This window comes from Antrostomus carolinensis, unplaced genomic scaffold, assembly GCF_000700745.2.
Source record: "Antrostomus carolinensis isolate BGI_N321 unplaced genomic scaffold, ASM70074v2 scaffold18849, whole genome shotgun sequence".
In the NCBI taxonomy this organism is placed as follows: domain Eukaryota; kingdom Metazoa; phylum Chordata; class Aves; order Caprimulgiformes; family Caprimulgidae; genus Antrostomus; species Antrostomus carolinensis.
In genome coordinates, this window is record NW_010340848.1 from 2,077 (window position 1) to 18,068 (window position 15,992).

Consider the following 15,992-nt stretch of genomic DNA (forward strand, 5'->3'; position numbering starts at 1 on the left):
GAGGTGAAATCGTGCGTTCTTCTCTTTGCTTAGACTCAATGAAAAACAAAACAGGCCAAGCAAGACTTTAAGCAAAGCTCTGTCTATATATGAGGAAAAAAAAGACCTCTATGCTTGGCTTGAAGTGGCATTCATGAAGGAAGTATGAAAATCATACACTGTCCCCAAAAGGTACTGTTCTCCACAATTATTGTAGAGCTCTGATTTCAGTGCTCTCTTTCTTTCTCTTTGCAGTGGCATCCCCATGGCCCTCTTCACAAGAACCAGCAGTCATCCTAACACCACTGACCCTGTTCCCTGTGGGGCAGACAACACTACAGAGCCTGACCTGCCACACTCACACACCTACTACGCCCTCTGCTACTGCATCTTGATTTTGGCCATCATCTTTGGGAACGTGCTGGTCTGCTTAGCTGTGCTGAGGGAACGCACTTTGCAAACCACGACAAACTACCTTGTGGTGAGCCTGGCAGTGGCGGACTTGCTGGTGGCTACTTTGGTGATGCCATGGGTGGTGTACCTGGAGGTGAGTACGTCTTAGGAAAGATTAGCAGAAATTAAGCACAATGTGAGTTCGCCAGCATTAGTGCACACCCTCAGGATAGGCCAGCTCTGGTACAGATAAAGTCCATTCACATTTTAACCCTCCCAGGTAGCTCTGGCGCACTTGTGTTGTTGTCAGCCCACAATGTCACACAAGTGGCCCTCGTAGGCTGAACACATGCTGGACAAAGGCACCACAGTCCCACCCGTCAGCAGATACCCTGAGCCATGCTCTTCCTGGCAGAGCGTAGCCTCTTTGAGCTGGAATGGCAGCTGGGCTACAGCCAGTAATCTAGATTTTGGGTTCTGATGTGCTAATACCACTTTCATCTGAGCATCCTTGAAGCTGACTCCATCAGCCAGAAGAGTTGCCAATGAGCACCGTGATGATTCAGTAATGGCAAGGGAGTCAGTAGGGTGGAAATACCTTATAGGAACTCATCTTAGAACCCAGATCAATTCCTACTCCTGCTGGACGGAAAACAAGAAGCCAAATGCTCATCTCCCATGGAGTTTAAGAGCCTTAACATCCATGATGTTAGGTCAGCTCCAAGCAACATTTCCCAAGCAGGCTGGCAAAGAGATGAAGCTGAAGAACATGGTCCAAAATCTCTTTAAGTCATGTGGGCATTTTCACAATACCTTCAAAGGACTTATCCAGCCCTCGGGGTCTTATTCTCCATTTCACTCATCTTTGCACATTGGCCAGTGTAAAAATGTGCTGGCATGATGGTGCACAGTATGGACAACACCATGAGATACAAGGCAGCAAAGATGCAAACCAAATCCCCCGACACTGCCGCAAAATCCTGAATTACTGAAGCCACTCCTGAGGCAACTATTTTTACTGAAGTAAATACATGAAGGTATGCTACAGCTGACATTTTTATCTCTTCTCTTCAGCATCTTTACACTAATTCAGAAAAACTGGTAGGTCTAGAAAAATCAGAGAGAACATCTATCAGCTGTAAGCTTTCAGCTGAGCCCTAGTACCCTGTTCTCATGCTTACAGAGACAGACAAGCCTCTGAGCCATGATTTCACTGAAGCCTGATGCTCTTTCTGTAAGGGGCAAGCAGGATCAGGCTGAAGGGTAGGGTAAATATTCTGTTGGCAGCTGCCCACCTTTGGCTGACCTCTTTCCCGCAGAACAAAGCAGAAGCAGAGAGGGATTTTGACTTGTGCATATGGACTGCGCAGTGCCTGAACAGAAAGTAGGACAAGACAGGACACCACCAGCAAATGCCAGACCTACTATGCGGGTACAAGGAGATTTGATCAAGTAGCAGGGGACTGGCGGTGTCCTACAGCCCTCCTCTGCCACTGGAATATGATGAATTGGCAACACAGCTCTAAGCTTTGGCACCCAGCCTAAGCATTTCCCTTGTGTTAATCCAAGCCGCTCTCCCAAACTGTGCCCACTGCAGTCTCAGCAAGGCTACAATTAAGAGAAATTAAAGGTTTGCTCTGTGTATAAGCATTATTAATAAGGGCATTGATGGTTAATTATTTATGTATAGCATCACTGGGGAATGAAAGAACAACAAGTGAAAGAGCACCATGATACTGCACGTGTGATCATGTTCCTAATGGAATCAGTAGCAACATTTAGACTAATCTGTGTGGAGCGATCCTTGAGCTGGCCTGCAGGATGTCTACAGCTCAGTTGTGTTACACTGAATGACTAAAAAGCAAGGAATAAGTGTGTGTGTGTGTGTGTGGGAAGCCATCCCAGCAAGACAGAATTAGACTCTGCAATTTGATTGCAACTTAAAAAAATATTATTAAAAGTCAATTTTTATTTAAGGCTGGTATAGCCCATCACCTCAAGAGTATTCTGATCTTTAACAAAATCACACTATGCTTTGCATTAGAAAAGAAAAGCACTTGCTATTGCTGTGGACAGGGTGAGACTGAGGCACATCTGTGAAGCAGGCTCTGCCCCCGTTCAGTACTGCGGTCACAATTTGTGAGCACGACAGGAGGTCTGTTTCCTACTTGTGTCTGTAGATACATTCAAGAATCACTTCCATCTGTGGAGCTTGGATAATCAAAGCTGATCCAAGAGTCACCCAAACAACAAGGAGAAGAACCTACACACATCCCACACCCAATCTACCACGCTCAGCTTATCTCCTAGAAAACTAGGCTGTAGAAGTCCAGCATGACCAAGATTCAAAAAGAAGACCCAAAAACCCCAAAGTTGTTTAGTTATTTGCTGCTGTTTATGGATCAGCAATGCTACCAATGAAGCAGTAATGGCATCATGCTTCAGTACACTATGGGCCTAGAAATTGCCAAGAAATCATTCAGTCCCCAAAACTGTGTACAATACCTTTTCATCTACTGAACCTTTGCCAAACTGGACATCTGAGACCTGGCCATCATTTATGGAGAAGCTAGAGGTGGATGAGTAATTCTTATTTAACTGTCACTTGTTAACTTTGTGCTTTACACTCAATTTTTAGAGCCATCTGTGGCCTGGACCTTCTCCATGAAATTTTTTGTTTTATCAATCATGCAAACCAGAACTGTCTCTTTCTGAGAAGTCTTTTGGGAAGACTGTGACAGAGCAACAATAGGAAGATTTTATAACCTCAAAATCCTCATCTCCAACTAATGAAGCTTCTGGCACAAAACTGCTATTCAACACTGTGTCTAGCAATCTTCTGGGGTCAACAGGTAGGTCTAATATACCAGTACTGCTACCCCATCTCTTTTCTGACCTCTGATGCTGTGGCTGTTGCAACTTACTGGAGTTCGCCAAGGTTTCGACGACAGCAGCATTAGGATATTCTGCCCACTGGAGTTTGATGACATTAAATAGCCTTAGAGTCATTGTATAAATGGAGGAGGACATGTAGCAGCATGGCCTGGAGCATCCTTCTCAGTCTTGTCACAACATCCAGTTCTACCTCCAAAGAGAAAAAAGCTTCAGAAGGTTGATTGTCACTGAGGTCCAGCCTGCGGGTCTGTTCAGAGCATGGGAGAGTAACGCTCTCTCCTCTTCTGTGGCTCTCACACTGGAGCAGCAAGACCTACAACTGTTTATTTTTAAGGATTCAGGAGTGTGATATTTTTGCATAAGTTTATGAATGCACATTATTTTAATTTTTTTTTTTTTTTTAACTGGAAGATTTCCTATAGGGTTGGAAAGTTAAAAATAATAATACCGCAATTTTGTGGATAAAGCAGACTGGTCACCAAGAGAGGTGAGGTGAGAACCTGACCTGAATAGTCTCTAGGGATCTTTAGCATTGTCTTTGACACAGCCAGGATTTCATCCTGGACTCTATTCCCACTTCTGCCGCACACGCGCTGAGTGGTAATGAGAGATTGTATCAGCTCATCTCTCTGTGGTTTGCTCTCATCAGCTGTAAGAGAATTATATTTGAGCATCCACCTCACCCAGGCAGTTGTGAGGATCCATTCAATTAATACCTGTGATGTGCTTTGAGATTCCTGGACAAAAGGCACCAGAGGGATAAAGAACAGGTACCCTACCAACACATGAAAACCAGAAATGCACGCTAGCAAGTTCTGGCTGCTGTAGCAAAGATAAGCAGAACAGAGCAATAAAAGGAAGAGCAGAAATAGATTTTTTTTTTAAATTACAAACAAGGCCTATAATAAAAAGGCTCTTCTTCATTGGTAAATTCTGGAATAAACTCTGGGTTTGCATATGCCACAGGTAAACATTAACTACCTCAGTGATTTCAGCAGAGTTACTCCCCATTTTGGACGTTGTGGCTGGGGGAGGTGAGGATGGGTTTTAAGCCCAAACGTTTTGATCTGTCAAGCATCCTCTTAATACAAGCTACAGCAGTTAATGCAGGTGGTGTGATCTGAATGCATGATCCTGAGAGGGTTCACTTCAGAGCCATTCCCACCACCATCTTCTTCAGTTTAATGGTTCACATTCTTGGGCTTAGCATGTGAATGTGCTGAGGACCTTGGAAACTTCCTCAGTTAAGTGCTTGCACATCTGCTGGGCTAGCAGCAGCTGGCTTTCCTGCAAACACCTGGCACCAGCTTCTGCTGAAATATTCTTCAGACTCCAGAGATCACACAGACACTGCCTTGCATTTTGCCTCAGACTACAGAAACACCCCTTACAGGGTCCCACTGCAAAGGCTTAAAGCTTTTTTGTTGGGTTTTTTTTTTTAATATTTTGAGATGGTCAAGCAGATCTCAAAATCTGCAACTAAAGCAAAAACAGTGTGGGCTTTCCTTGAAATCTGAACCTACCTATTAAGGTCCCTAATTTTAGAGGGGCAACCTTCAGTTTGCAGATCATGTCATCCACCATTTTCTGCATCCAATGTGTGCAGAAAATCTCTAAGGGTTTTGTTTGATGGTTTGTTTTCTTTTGCTTGCTTTTTTAAAAGAAAACAAAGGAGCCCCACAACTATCAGAGAACTGACAGTTCCTTACTGCACTTTGCAAGTCAATTCCCATTTCTCTCCCCTGCACTCCTTCACATCTAATGGGAGACTGCCTCGTTCAGTACCTGACTTCTGACACGTAGCAGCTGGGTCCAGCAGAGAACACCCAAAAGACACAGCTCACCTCAGCAAGCTTCTGTGCCCATGTGCAGGAACACTGGCACGACCAAAACCTTTTACATTTCTCAAGATTATTTCTTAAACAACTCTGAAAACAACTCCTCCATAGAGTCAATTCTGTATTTATACAAGTGCTTCTCTCTGCAGGGAGCCACGTCCTTCCTAGGCATTGACACTTGCTGCAGGGTTGACCCACTGCCTTAGAAGCCAAGCTTACTTGTGGCACTCTCTCCAACCTGATCTGGGATGGGTATTTTTGAGTGGGTCTTGAAAACCTCCAATGATAGAACCTGCACAAACTCACCAAGCAACCAGCTCCACTGCCTCACTGTCCTCACAGTTAGACAGTTTACATTCATCACCAGTTTGAACCTTTCTTCTTTCAACTTCTGCCTGTTGCCTCTTGTCCTCCCACCACACGCTGCTGTGAAAAATCTGGCTCCATCTTCTTAATAACCTGGCTCCAACTTTCTTAATATCCTCCCACTAGGCACTAGGGGACTGCTGTTAGCCCCCCCCAAATCGCCACCTCTTCTCCAGACTGAACAAGCCCTGTTCTCTTAGCTGCTCCCCACAGGACAAGTGCTTCTGGCCCCAGGAACTGTCTTGGTAGCCTTCTGCTGGACTCGCTCCCATTTATCAATGTTTTTCCTGTACTGGGGCCCCAAAACCAGATGCAATACTCCAGATGTGGTCTAAATGTAAGCAGAGAGACCAGGAACTTTTGCCAGCTCCTGGTAGCTTTCCAGGATTCAGCTGAACCAGTAGGATCTATGGTGTTGAAGGCTAAAATCCAGGTTGTCTCCAAACAAGGACTTTCTTCCCTCTTCCTCTCCTCCAGCTCCCTTCCTCCTTTTCTCCAACCAGCGCAGCATTAGATTTGTTTGCTGTACTCATCCAACAGGCTTATCTGTTGGAGGGCAGGCTGCCTCCTTGTTCATGTCCTACAAGGAGAAGGTGCTGAGGCAGACCACCTTGCTTGGAGTCAGGCTATCATACAGCCCCAAGGAAAGAAGTGCCACACAATGCTTGGCGCATATTGTTGTCAACCAAAAAGGTCATTGTCAAGAACTTGATGGTTGGGCCAAAAGATGCTTGTCTCCATCACAAAGGTTGGCCATAGCTAAGCTTATTTTCACCTTTACATACTTCAGATCAAAAATTCAAAACATCTAGAACAAAAGCTCAACATGGTAGCAAACCAAAATCCTTTATCTGAATGGCTTGTGAGTTCTCACTCAGATCTAATAATAAAAATCTGCAACTGAGATAAGAATCCCAATAAAGTTTTAGAGAAGTCGGGTCTCAGGTCTCTGTTTCATACATAAATGCATAAAATTTGCAGCACTTTTCCAGCTCACTGCCTGCAAGAGAACTCCAGCAGCTAAGCTGAGAAACACTTTCAGGCCTTAGATCTTCTCAGATAATGCTTAATCAAAGGATATATACAGTGATATCAAATTTAAATCAATTTCTCATGCTAGCCTTAAGGGAAGGGATAGCTGCTATCTATTTCTTCACCCTGCCTCCCTCTGTAAGAGTAACTAAAGGGCTGAAATCAAGGTGCAGCCCCTTCTCCATGACCTATGGCTGTGTTGTCTCACACACAACATAGGTGCCTCAGTTTCCCTTCGCACATCACAGTGGACATGAACTCATCTAGCTTTTGAGATACTTGGGGGAGAGCACCTCCTCATACATAACCTAGCAGGACTCGGTGCAGAACAAGGCTGACAGTTTTGTGGTTGCTGGTGCAGGTGACCGGAGGAGTCTGGACTTTCAGCCGCATCTGTTGCGATATCTTCGTCACCATGGATGTAATGATGTGCACCGCCAGCATTTTAAACCTCTGTGCAATCAGCATTGACAGGTGAGAGCCAGCAGCATCCAGGGGGATAGTCTGGAGATGGGGGCTGGCCATGTACCCCAGCATGGCAGGGACAAGGAAGTGGGGTTTGCACAGGCAGCATCGGTGTCTTCAGGAACACAAACCTCCCTACAAGTCTATCACTGCCACGACTACTACTAATGTGGCTCTGCCCACCATGTGCTAGAAGATGTCTGCACTTAAGGGCAGAGAGGCACAGGCAGTAAAACATCACCAGTAGGTAGTCAACCACATCCTTGTGCTTTTTGAAGGCAGGAACCAGCATTGGTCATCTACTTCCCATTGAGTCTCAAAGAGGGTTTACCCTTCTGGAGACCTCACTTAAGAAGTTTTAATAAACAAAATCCTGCCATATACATACCCAGGGGTGAAGATTATTGCTGCGTAAGCTTCATCCTTGCCCTGTTTTCCTTCATCTTAAAACTGAGCCTATTTTAAGCAACACTGAGGGGTGGGAGCCAAGACTTTGGCACACATGGTGCTGTTAGGACAAAGGAGTGGGGAAGGAAAAAACACTGCATGCTGTACCTTTGTAATATGCGGTTCAAGGGTAATTGTATGAAGCATCTCTCAGTGCTGGGTTGGTCTGGTGTTCCTCCATGGAATCTCTATCCCAGTTTCATTTTGGCTCTGCCTGCAAGGAGCAGCCCCTGGGCTGTCCTAAAGATGAGACTCCTGTGCCTTCCAAATCCAAGCTGCATCCCCTGGGGCACCCCGGCGGCCAAAGGCCCTGGACACCCACCCATGGGCAATCCTTGCCGTCAGCAAAGCCAACAGCAGAGCAGGCAGCTGAGGCAGGAGTGCAGCAGCCTGAGGTTTCTCCTCAGACTGCTCTTCCCAGCAGTACACATATAACCTGAGGGGCTTGAGGGATGGGGGTTTCTAGATCCATCCTGTAGCTTCACAATGCTGTCAGTTTTGCAGAGCGTTTGTCTGCAATGCTGCAAACTAACTCTGATTTCTTCTGTCCCTCCCCCCAACACCCCACTTACCATTTCTGCAAATTCCTGATCCCATCATCTGATTTTCTTTCCTCTTCCATTTCTTCACCACATTCACCATCACGTTCCCTATGTGACTTTCATTTCTCCTTTGAAAACCCGGTCCTTTTCCTCCCTCCATTCTTACCTCTCCTCTTTCTGGAGCTGATTTGTTCCACAGATACACCGCAGTGGTGAAACCAGTTCAGTACCAGTATAGCACTGGGCAGAGCTCCTGCAGGAGGGTCTCTCTCATGATTGTGATAGTCTGGATGCTGGCATTTGCAGTGTCATGTCCTCTCCTCTTTGGCTTCAATACTACAGGTAGGTGACATCCCGAACAATAGCACGCAGGGATGGGTTGGAAATGGAACTGCCCTGTTATGGCTGGGTCATTTAACGTGGGTCCTGCAGACTTTCCAAGTTACAGGAAATTTTAGGGAACTGGAAAGCCTCCTGTGAAGGGTGAGAAAAATCTATAAATTTGCCATTTGCTCAGGCAGACACTGACTGTTGCTCTGAGGACAGACCTGTCTGCTTTACTGACAAATCCATGTCCATCAAAGTATCCAGGTCTACAGATTCCCTCAGACAACCACTCTGCACACACAGAGCAAATCTCCAGATGAGCAGCACATCCAACACACACACACACACACACACACACTCTCCATCTTGCTGATACCAACAGGTCCAGACACAGTTTTAAATCTGATACAGGACACATTTCTAAACAGCAAGGATTGCATATAGGCACTGCTTGGAAGAAACCTCCTTCCCATCCAACTGGCTGGCTGCTTCCTCACCTAATCCCTTGAGGAGAGCAAACAATTTAGCCTCTGCCTTGGAAGCAGGTTGGTCTTTCTCCTTCCCCTCACCTAGGGCAGACCTTTCTATCTGGAGGCAGAGGGGCATGGGAGCCTTCCTCCCCTCTGAGCCACAGGCAGAAGTCCTCTGCTCCCCATCTATCCTTTATGCAGTGCTGGAGGCGAGAGGGGACAGAGGGTGGGAAGTCCCACTGTTCCCCAGTGCCTGGTTCAGACAGATGGGGGTGAAGATACACCTCTGCATCCAGACAGCTCAGAGGCTGTCAGAGGAATAGGAGAAAGGACAAAAGGAGAAAGGATCTTCTGACAAAGGATGGGAATAGCCATGAGAGAATAGTTGGCCAGAAAAATGAGCAGATGCATGCTGGATCATGCTAGGTGGCCCTAGGTAGAGTCCATTTTAAGCATCAGTTAGGTGTGTGGGTAGGCCACAATAGAATTTGCACCAATACAGACAGGAGATACTTGCACTCCTTAGACTGCCTTTGAGCCCCAGCCACCTTTCAACTTGCTTTGCCAACACACCGGAACCTCCTTGTACTAAACTGAAGCTGCTCAGCCACTCTTGTCTCTCTCTCTCTTGTCCTCCCCAGGGGATCCCAGTGTCTGTTCCATATCCAACCCTAGTTTCATCATCTACTCCTCTTTGGTGTCCTTCTACCTCCCCTTCATGGTGACCCTGCTGCTCTATGTCCGGATTTACCTCGTGCTAAGACAAAGACAAAAGAAGCGAACCCTCACCCGGCAGGGCAGCCACAGCGCCAGCACCAAACCGTGTTGTGCACACAAAGTAAGATCCAGATGAACGCAGTCAGAGCTGTCAAAAAGGACAGGGCATGCATCACCTCTTCTCCTCAAAGGGTCAAAGCACAGAATGGAAAGCATAAAGTAGGGACATGGCATGTTTTCATCCCATCCCTCACTCATACACCATGATATTTGAGATGCAGAAGCTCCAGTTAAATCCTTTTCAGCCCTCTAGGAAGAGAATACTCCCTGTGTATCTCTGCCCTCTAGAACCAGGCAACTAGAAAAGAGCACAGCCTACTTCAATATTTCTTCAGAGCAGGGCTTTCTCAGCCATGCAGGGCTCTGGCTAATTTCTTCATTTATTGATTTTAATGTTTTCATTTACTGATTTATGAAACTTCATTCTCAGGGCTTCATAGGCTTTAACCTAGATTATTTATAAAACAAAACAAAACAAAAAAACCCTCTTCATCTGACAGACTTAAGAGGTCAAAATGCTTATGGTGCATGGAGCATTTGTTCCACTGACCTTTCTAGATGAAACGTGTGCAACCATGGGAACCAGCATTACAGTTTGAAAGGGACTCGCCTGGTCACACATATCCGCTTGTTTTACCCATTTTCTCACAGTGAAGCTACATTAAAAAGGGGCTGGGGATGTTGAGGGTAGCAGGGCCAACACAAAAATACAAGTGAAAGATTAGCAGATCAGATGCTTCAGCTCTTCTTGTTCCCATGCTTCTCCTTGGTGAGATGGAGCAGAGTTATCTGGTGCTGGTTCACCCCTCTGATAAGCCAAGATCAATCCAGAGGGTATGGTGCAAAGCTAAGAAGCAAGTGGGGCTAAGGGTGACTCCTACAACTTTCCTCGTCATCCTTTGACCCAATGAATGGTTTGGATGGTTCCCCTGTGGCATCCTCTTTTGCAGGAACACATGGAGAGAAAAGCTTTGCCAAACAGATGCCAAGGCACCTTTTCCCCCTGTCTCCCACTCAAATGCTCAGACCAGGAGATGTCTACCAAAAGGAAGTTGCTGACTGTCTTCAGCCTGCAGCGGTACCGCAGCTTCTGCCACGAGGCATCTCTCACCAAGACACCAGGGACTACACAACACAGCAGGCTGGAAGAGATGAGAAAGAGTACGAAGCCAGGACTGGAGGTACGGAGCCTCAGCGATGGCAAAACCATCAGCTCTTTGAAGCTAGCGCACCAGCAGCCCCGGCTGATCCAGCTTCGGGAGAGGAAGGCTACACAGATGCTAGCTATTGTCCTGGGTAAGTGAGAGCTACTCTGTCAGTGGGGTGCAAGGGGTGAGGGTTTGATTTCCTTGCAAGAGCAAAGAAACTCTTAATACAGTACTGAGATTTACAAAAACCCAATCCAGGCCCAGACTTCAGCTGTCACTGCTCCACGGACTCAGGAGAGACAAGGGTGGGACATTTAGGAATCTAGGGTAATGCTCTCAAATGGTGAGAGCCAAGTATGTTAGTGTTTTATTTGCTGTTTTGTTGCCCTTTTGTTTTAAATTAGTGGCCAACAAGCCCTGCTTGTTGAAAGAGCACTGCTAGAAGGAGCAACAGCCAACACCTTTTTCATTTTTTAAAAAATGATCGTTGTTATTATAAGACTAAGTTTCCCTATATTCAGCAGCTCTTAGGTCCAATTACAGAAGGGGAAACTGAGGCAAGGACCAGCAGAGGAACCAGCTTATAGAGCTGGATGGAGAAGCCAGGAGACTGGTGCCCCAGTCATCTGCCACAGCCACCAGCCACGCTGCTTCCCTTCATTAACTCAGTAATAGCAGGGAAATAATACAGACAATCCTTGTCTGTCACCAGGCCATTTCTGAAACCCCATCCATCCATTCACATAACTGGTCCCAAGGAGTCCGAGCTCTTGCCAAGTCCCTCTGTATCAGGAATAAATGTCACCTTCAGCATTTACCAAATGCAGACACATGCATGGAAATAGAATCATAGAATAGTTTGGGTTGGAAGGCACCTTCAACAGGTCATCTAGTCCAACTCCCCAGTAGTGAGCAGGGACACCTTCCAGGTTGCTCAGAGCTCCATCCAACCTAACCTTGAATGTTTCCAGGGATGGGGCTTCTACCACCTCTCTGGGCAACCTGGGCCAGTGTTTCACCAACCTCAGTGTAAAAACTTTCTTCCTTGCATCTAGTCTAAATCTCCCCTCTTTTAGTTTAAAACCATCACCCCTTGGCCTATCACTACAGGCCCTGCTAAAAAGTTTGTCCCCATCTTTCTTACAAGAACTCATTATTGAAAGGCTGCAATAAGGTCTCCCTGGAGCCTTCTCTTCTCCAGGCTGAACAACCACAACTCTCTCAGCCTGTCCTCATAAGAGAGGTGCTCCAGCCCTGATTGTTTTTATGGCCTCCTCTGGACCCACTCTAACAGGTCCAGAGGAGGTCCGTGTCTTTCTTGTGCTCAGAAATAGTGAGAGGATGGAGGGAAAGGGCACAGATGCAGGCCCCTTTCCAAGTTGTTGCTTCTGTAAAGTCATGGATTGTTTTCTCCCTCTTTCTAAACCCAGGGGCATTCATAGTCTGCTGGCTGCCCTTCTTCTTGATTCACATCCTCAACGCCCACTGCCTGTCCTGCCACGTGCCCCCAGGGCTTTACAGTGCCAGCACCTGGCTTGGCTACATGAACAGTGCCCTCAACCCCATCATCTACACAACCTTCAACACCGACTTCCGCAAAGCCTTCCTCAAGATCCTCTGCTGCTGACTGTGGGGCTGGCGCTGGGCTGCACAGGCTGCGGTTTGCAGAGGACTGCTGGGTTTGGGACAGGGTGCAGGACCCTTCCCTCCCTCTGCTTTACACACTGTGGGGAGCGATGCACTCCACAATCCTCTGCTGTGAGTGGTGGGGGTTCACCTGGCATGGTCATTGCCGACAGCCAGGCACCCTCTGCACGGGGGTGAAGAGCAGGAACACACCCCACCTGCATGGCTGGCTTCCCATGCCCAGCATCAACGCTCCTCCTTAAGAGACTACAAGTGCTTCCCACTTCTGGGGAGGGAGGAGAAGAAGACACAGAAGCAAACCAGTGAGACCAGGGTGTGCAGTGGAAGATGGGCCACAGCAGTGTGCTGCTCCCAGGCTCACAGAGCACACAGGAGCCAAGCAGATGGCAGCTCCCATCTCCCCTGCTTACATACTGGGAATGCATTTGCCCTCCTACTGCTGGAGTCTCAGCCTGCAGAAGGCATCCAGTTCACACATAGCAGACCTCATAAGAGGGCAGAACATGACCTCTTTGATAAGGATGCTGATCCCTTCAATCAGGAGTCAAGAGCAAAAATTTGGCAAGGAAACTTAGAAATGGAGCACTGAGGGAGAAATGATCAGATCTCTGTTGTCTCCATCAAGAGTTTTGCCCTTAAAACTGGGTCAGTCTTGGAGCTTGAGAAAATTGTCCTAGTTGCCAATGAAACCTTCCCCTGTGCTGCCAGCTTGTATTTTATTGCTCCTTGCAAGGTAGAGAGGTGGCTACCATCCTTCTGGTAGGTCAGATCGTGTGAGAAGTGCAACACTATCACAGTGTCCCCTCTCTTCCTAACCCAAGGGCCAGTGATAGATTGGTTACTAATTAACTACCACACACCTAGTCACATACAGGGGCCACTAAATAATGAACAATAGCTCCAGTCATGCCTGCAATAGATTTAAACCTGTTTTTTCAGCTGGGGCAGGTTGCATGAACCCTGTCTCAAAACTTGTTTGTGGTCTCTTTGGAACCCATCTCACCTCCTCAGCAGCACTGGTAGATTAAGGGTTTGTCCTGTCTGACTGGTGCAGTAACTCCTGTTACAGCCCACGCCTGAGGGACAGATGTTTCAATAACATCTCTCCCAGTAACGGTGGTGGCACATGTGCCTCAGGATCAGACCCAGGGCTCTCCCTGGTTCCCCTTTCCCATACACCCATCAGCACACAGAGCATCCCAGGTTCCAGGGGCTGGCCAAATCCAGCCCTACCACACTCTCCTGCGTATTTTACAAAGCCATCTCCAGTAGTTCCTGGATGAAAACACCAGACAAGCCCTGCTGTACCATGTGTAAGCTGGTCTCACATCAGGGCACTCTAATACTCTTCTCCTTGTACAGACAAACCTGACCTGGGACAGTCTGAACATGTTTCTCTCATTGTCCCCCCTTGCTGTAGCAGGTCAGAGGCTCCAGCTCTCACTCCCAAGACTAGGCTTAGCTGTGCTGTTAGCCACGCTCATGTGACAGCTTTGGGCATAACTGTGTGTGCTGTCTCTGCCTGTGTCCATGCCACAGCTCCTTTGTCCAGGAAGGGCTTCGTCTCTTCCCCAGTATAAAGCCAAAACCATTGTCCTCTGCCTCTGGAGCACGTAGCAGAGCTCTAGCTTCTTCTTTTGTTTGTCTGGGTTTTGGGAGGAGATGCTCATGGACAGCATGTGTTGTTTGCCTGGGTAGGTGCCCTCCATGCTGCATTGTGAATGCATTAATCCAATAAAACATGGATGTAATTGGAAGCTTTGGTACCTTTGTGGTGAATGTATCCCTTCCATAAACCTTTTCTCACCTGTAGCCCTCTTAACAATTTCCCTGTAGAAAATCATCATCTGCCTGGACATCCACAAGAGATCTTTATTATTCCTTGCATTTTACTTGCAACTGGGAAAGAAATCAACAGCTGCTGTAAGCACTGCAGCAGATGAGTTCTGAAAATACGGTCAATTAGTTTCCCAGCTACCCCAGGCAGGCGTGCGGTAGTGTTACTCCATCTGCTCAAAGGTGCTGGACAGCATGGGAGGTACTTGGCACAGAGGATATTGAGGGTATTAATTGAGTGAATCAACCCGTGGACAGATTGCTGCTCAAGTAATTCTCATGAAGATGCTTCACAACACAGGTCACCAGAGACCAGTTCAGTTGTTTTATATACACAGTTGTCAGAAAGGTGGAAACAAGGAAAAATATATTTAAAGGGTGCCTAGGTCTATTTCAAGCCCTGGCATCTCCCAGGTGCCATGGTCAATCTAATCTTACTTGCACTTGAACCTGTTCTTTAAGCAGTGATCCCCAAGGTGATTCAGATTAGAGGTGAGGAACAGGAGGTGTGGCAGAAGACCAAGCAGCATTTAGGTACCCACACAGCTATGAGGAATCGGTGAAGTTCTATATCTAAAGATACAGTCCTTTATTTAATAATTAAGATTTGAACTATCAGGTCACAGAACTGACAGCAACTTCTTGAACTATAACCTGCTATGGACAAAAAAAACCACAACCAAACAAACACCACACCATAAAACCCACCCACAAATACAAAAACTCAACTCCAGAAGAAAACAATCTCTCTCTCTCCCCCTCTCTTGAGTACTGCTTGATCTCCATGCCCAGTTTTACTGTGGCAGTATGAACACAAGTGGCCTCACAGGAAAGCCCAAGAAACAGAAGCAATCAAAGGTGCAACCAGCTGATGCTCCCCTGCCCTCCCCAGCAAGCCAGAGGGACAGCTGAGAAGCCCTCCAGGACCGGTGATCCACAAGCTCCCACTCATTATTTGCAGCAGAATTTTTTAACTGAAATGCCTCCTCCTAACCTTCATTTTCTACAATGTTTTCATCTTTGCTGGCTTTTTTCTCCTGGCTCCACAACTGGCTGGAAGAGGAGAGGTGAGCCGTGACTCGATGCTCCGCTGAAGAACCACAGGTGTTGCGCAGGGTTTCATTTATATGCTGATATTCACATTAGAAGAGCCTTTGGAGAATGCAGAAAGCTCTTTCCTGCAGAGAGCTCAGGCACATGCAGGCTGCAGATATCTCCTGGTGTCAGGAGAGCTGCTTTGACAGCACGGCTGGGCAGAGGTGCAGGCACATCAAGGGGTCCTGCATCCTCTCCTCACCCTCCCTCTGCTCCAGTGGGCATGGGATACCTAAGGTCCCCTGTGCTGGATGCCATTTGTAAACCAGCCAGCAGGCAGGAGAGCCAGGAAGCATCTCTACTGTAGCTGAGGAGAGTTAAGACCCTTTGGAGATGGAGAGCTGGCAAAACACACCAGGGACAGCATCCCCTGCGAGGTACAAGGCAGCCATCCAAGTACTGCCTGTCTAGACGCAATTACAGCACGCCTGAGAAATGGACTGAAAATCACCGTTTATCCCCTGCCTCCACCGTTTCTCCAGGCAGATGTATGTCCCAGCTGACAGAGCCGTAGGCTCCGACTGAGCTGCAGGAGCCCAGATGAATGAGCTGCTGGGCCCGTGTACCCCCGCGGCTCGCTCAGCCGGCTGGCAGCGAGTTACGCTCGCTCAGGTTAGCGGGCACAGGCAGCACCACACACCGACTCAGACAAAGCCACAGACACCCTGATCTCCTCCACACACACCTGGGGCTCCCCAGGGGTAGGTCTGTGGTAGGTGTGCCATGGGTTGCATG

The 15,992-nt window shown here is 47.4% G+C and overlaps 1 protein-coding gene across 1 annotated transcript; it reads left to right on the plus strand.

Moving 5' to 3' along the window:
* The first annotated feature begins 242 nt into the window (after positions 1-242).
* Positions 243-12,309, plus strand: DRD3 (dopamine receptor D3). The gene is made up of 6 exons (XM_010176311.1): positions 243-526; positions 6,865-6,977; positions 8,157-8,299; positions 9,396-9,592; positions 10,482-10,827; positions 12,110-12,309. The coding sequence occupies exons 1-6, from the start codon at positions 245-247 to the stop codon at positions 12,304-12,306; spliced, it is 1,278 nt and encodes a 425-aa protein (XP_010174613.1). The 5' UTR covers positions 243-244; the 3' UTR covers positions 12,307-12,309.
* The last annotated feature ends 3,683 nt before the right edge of the window (positions 12,310-15,992 follow it).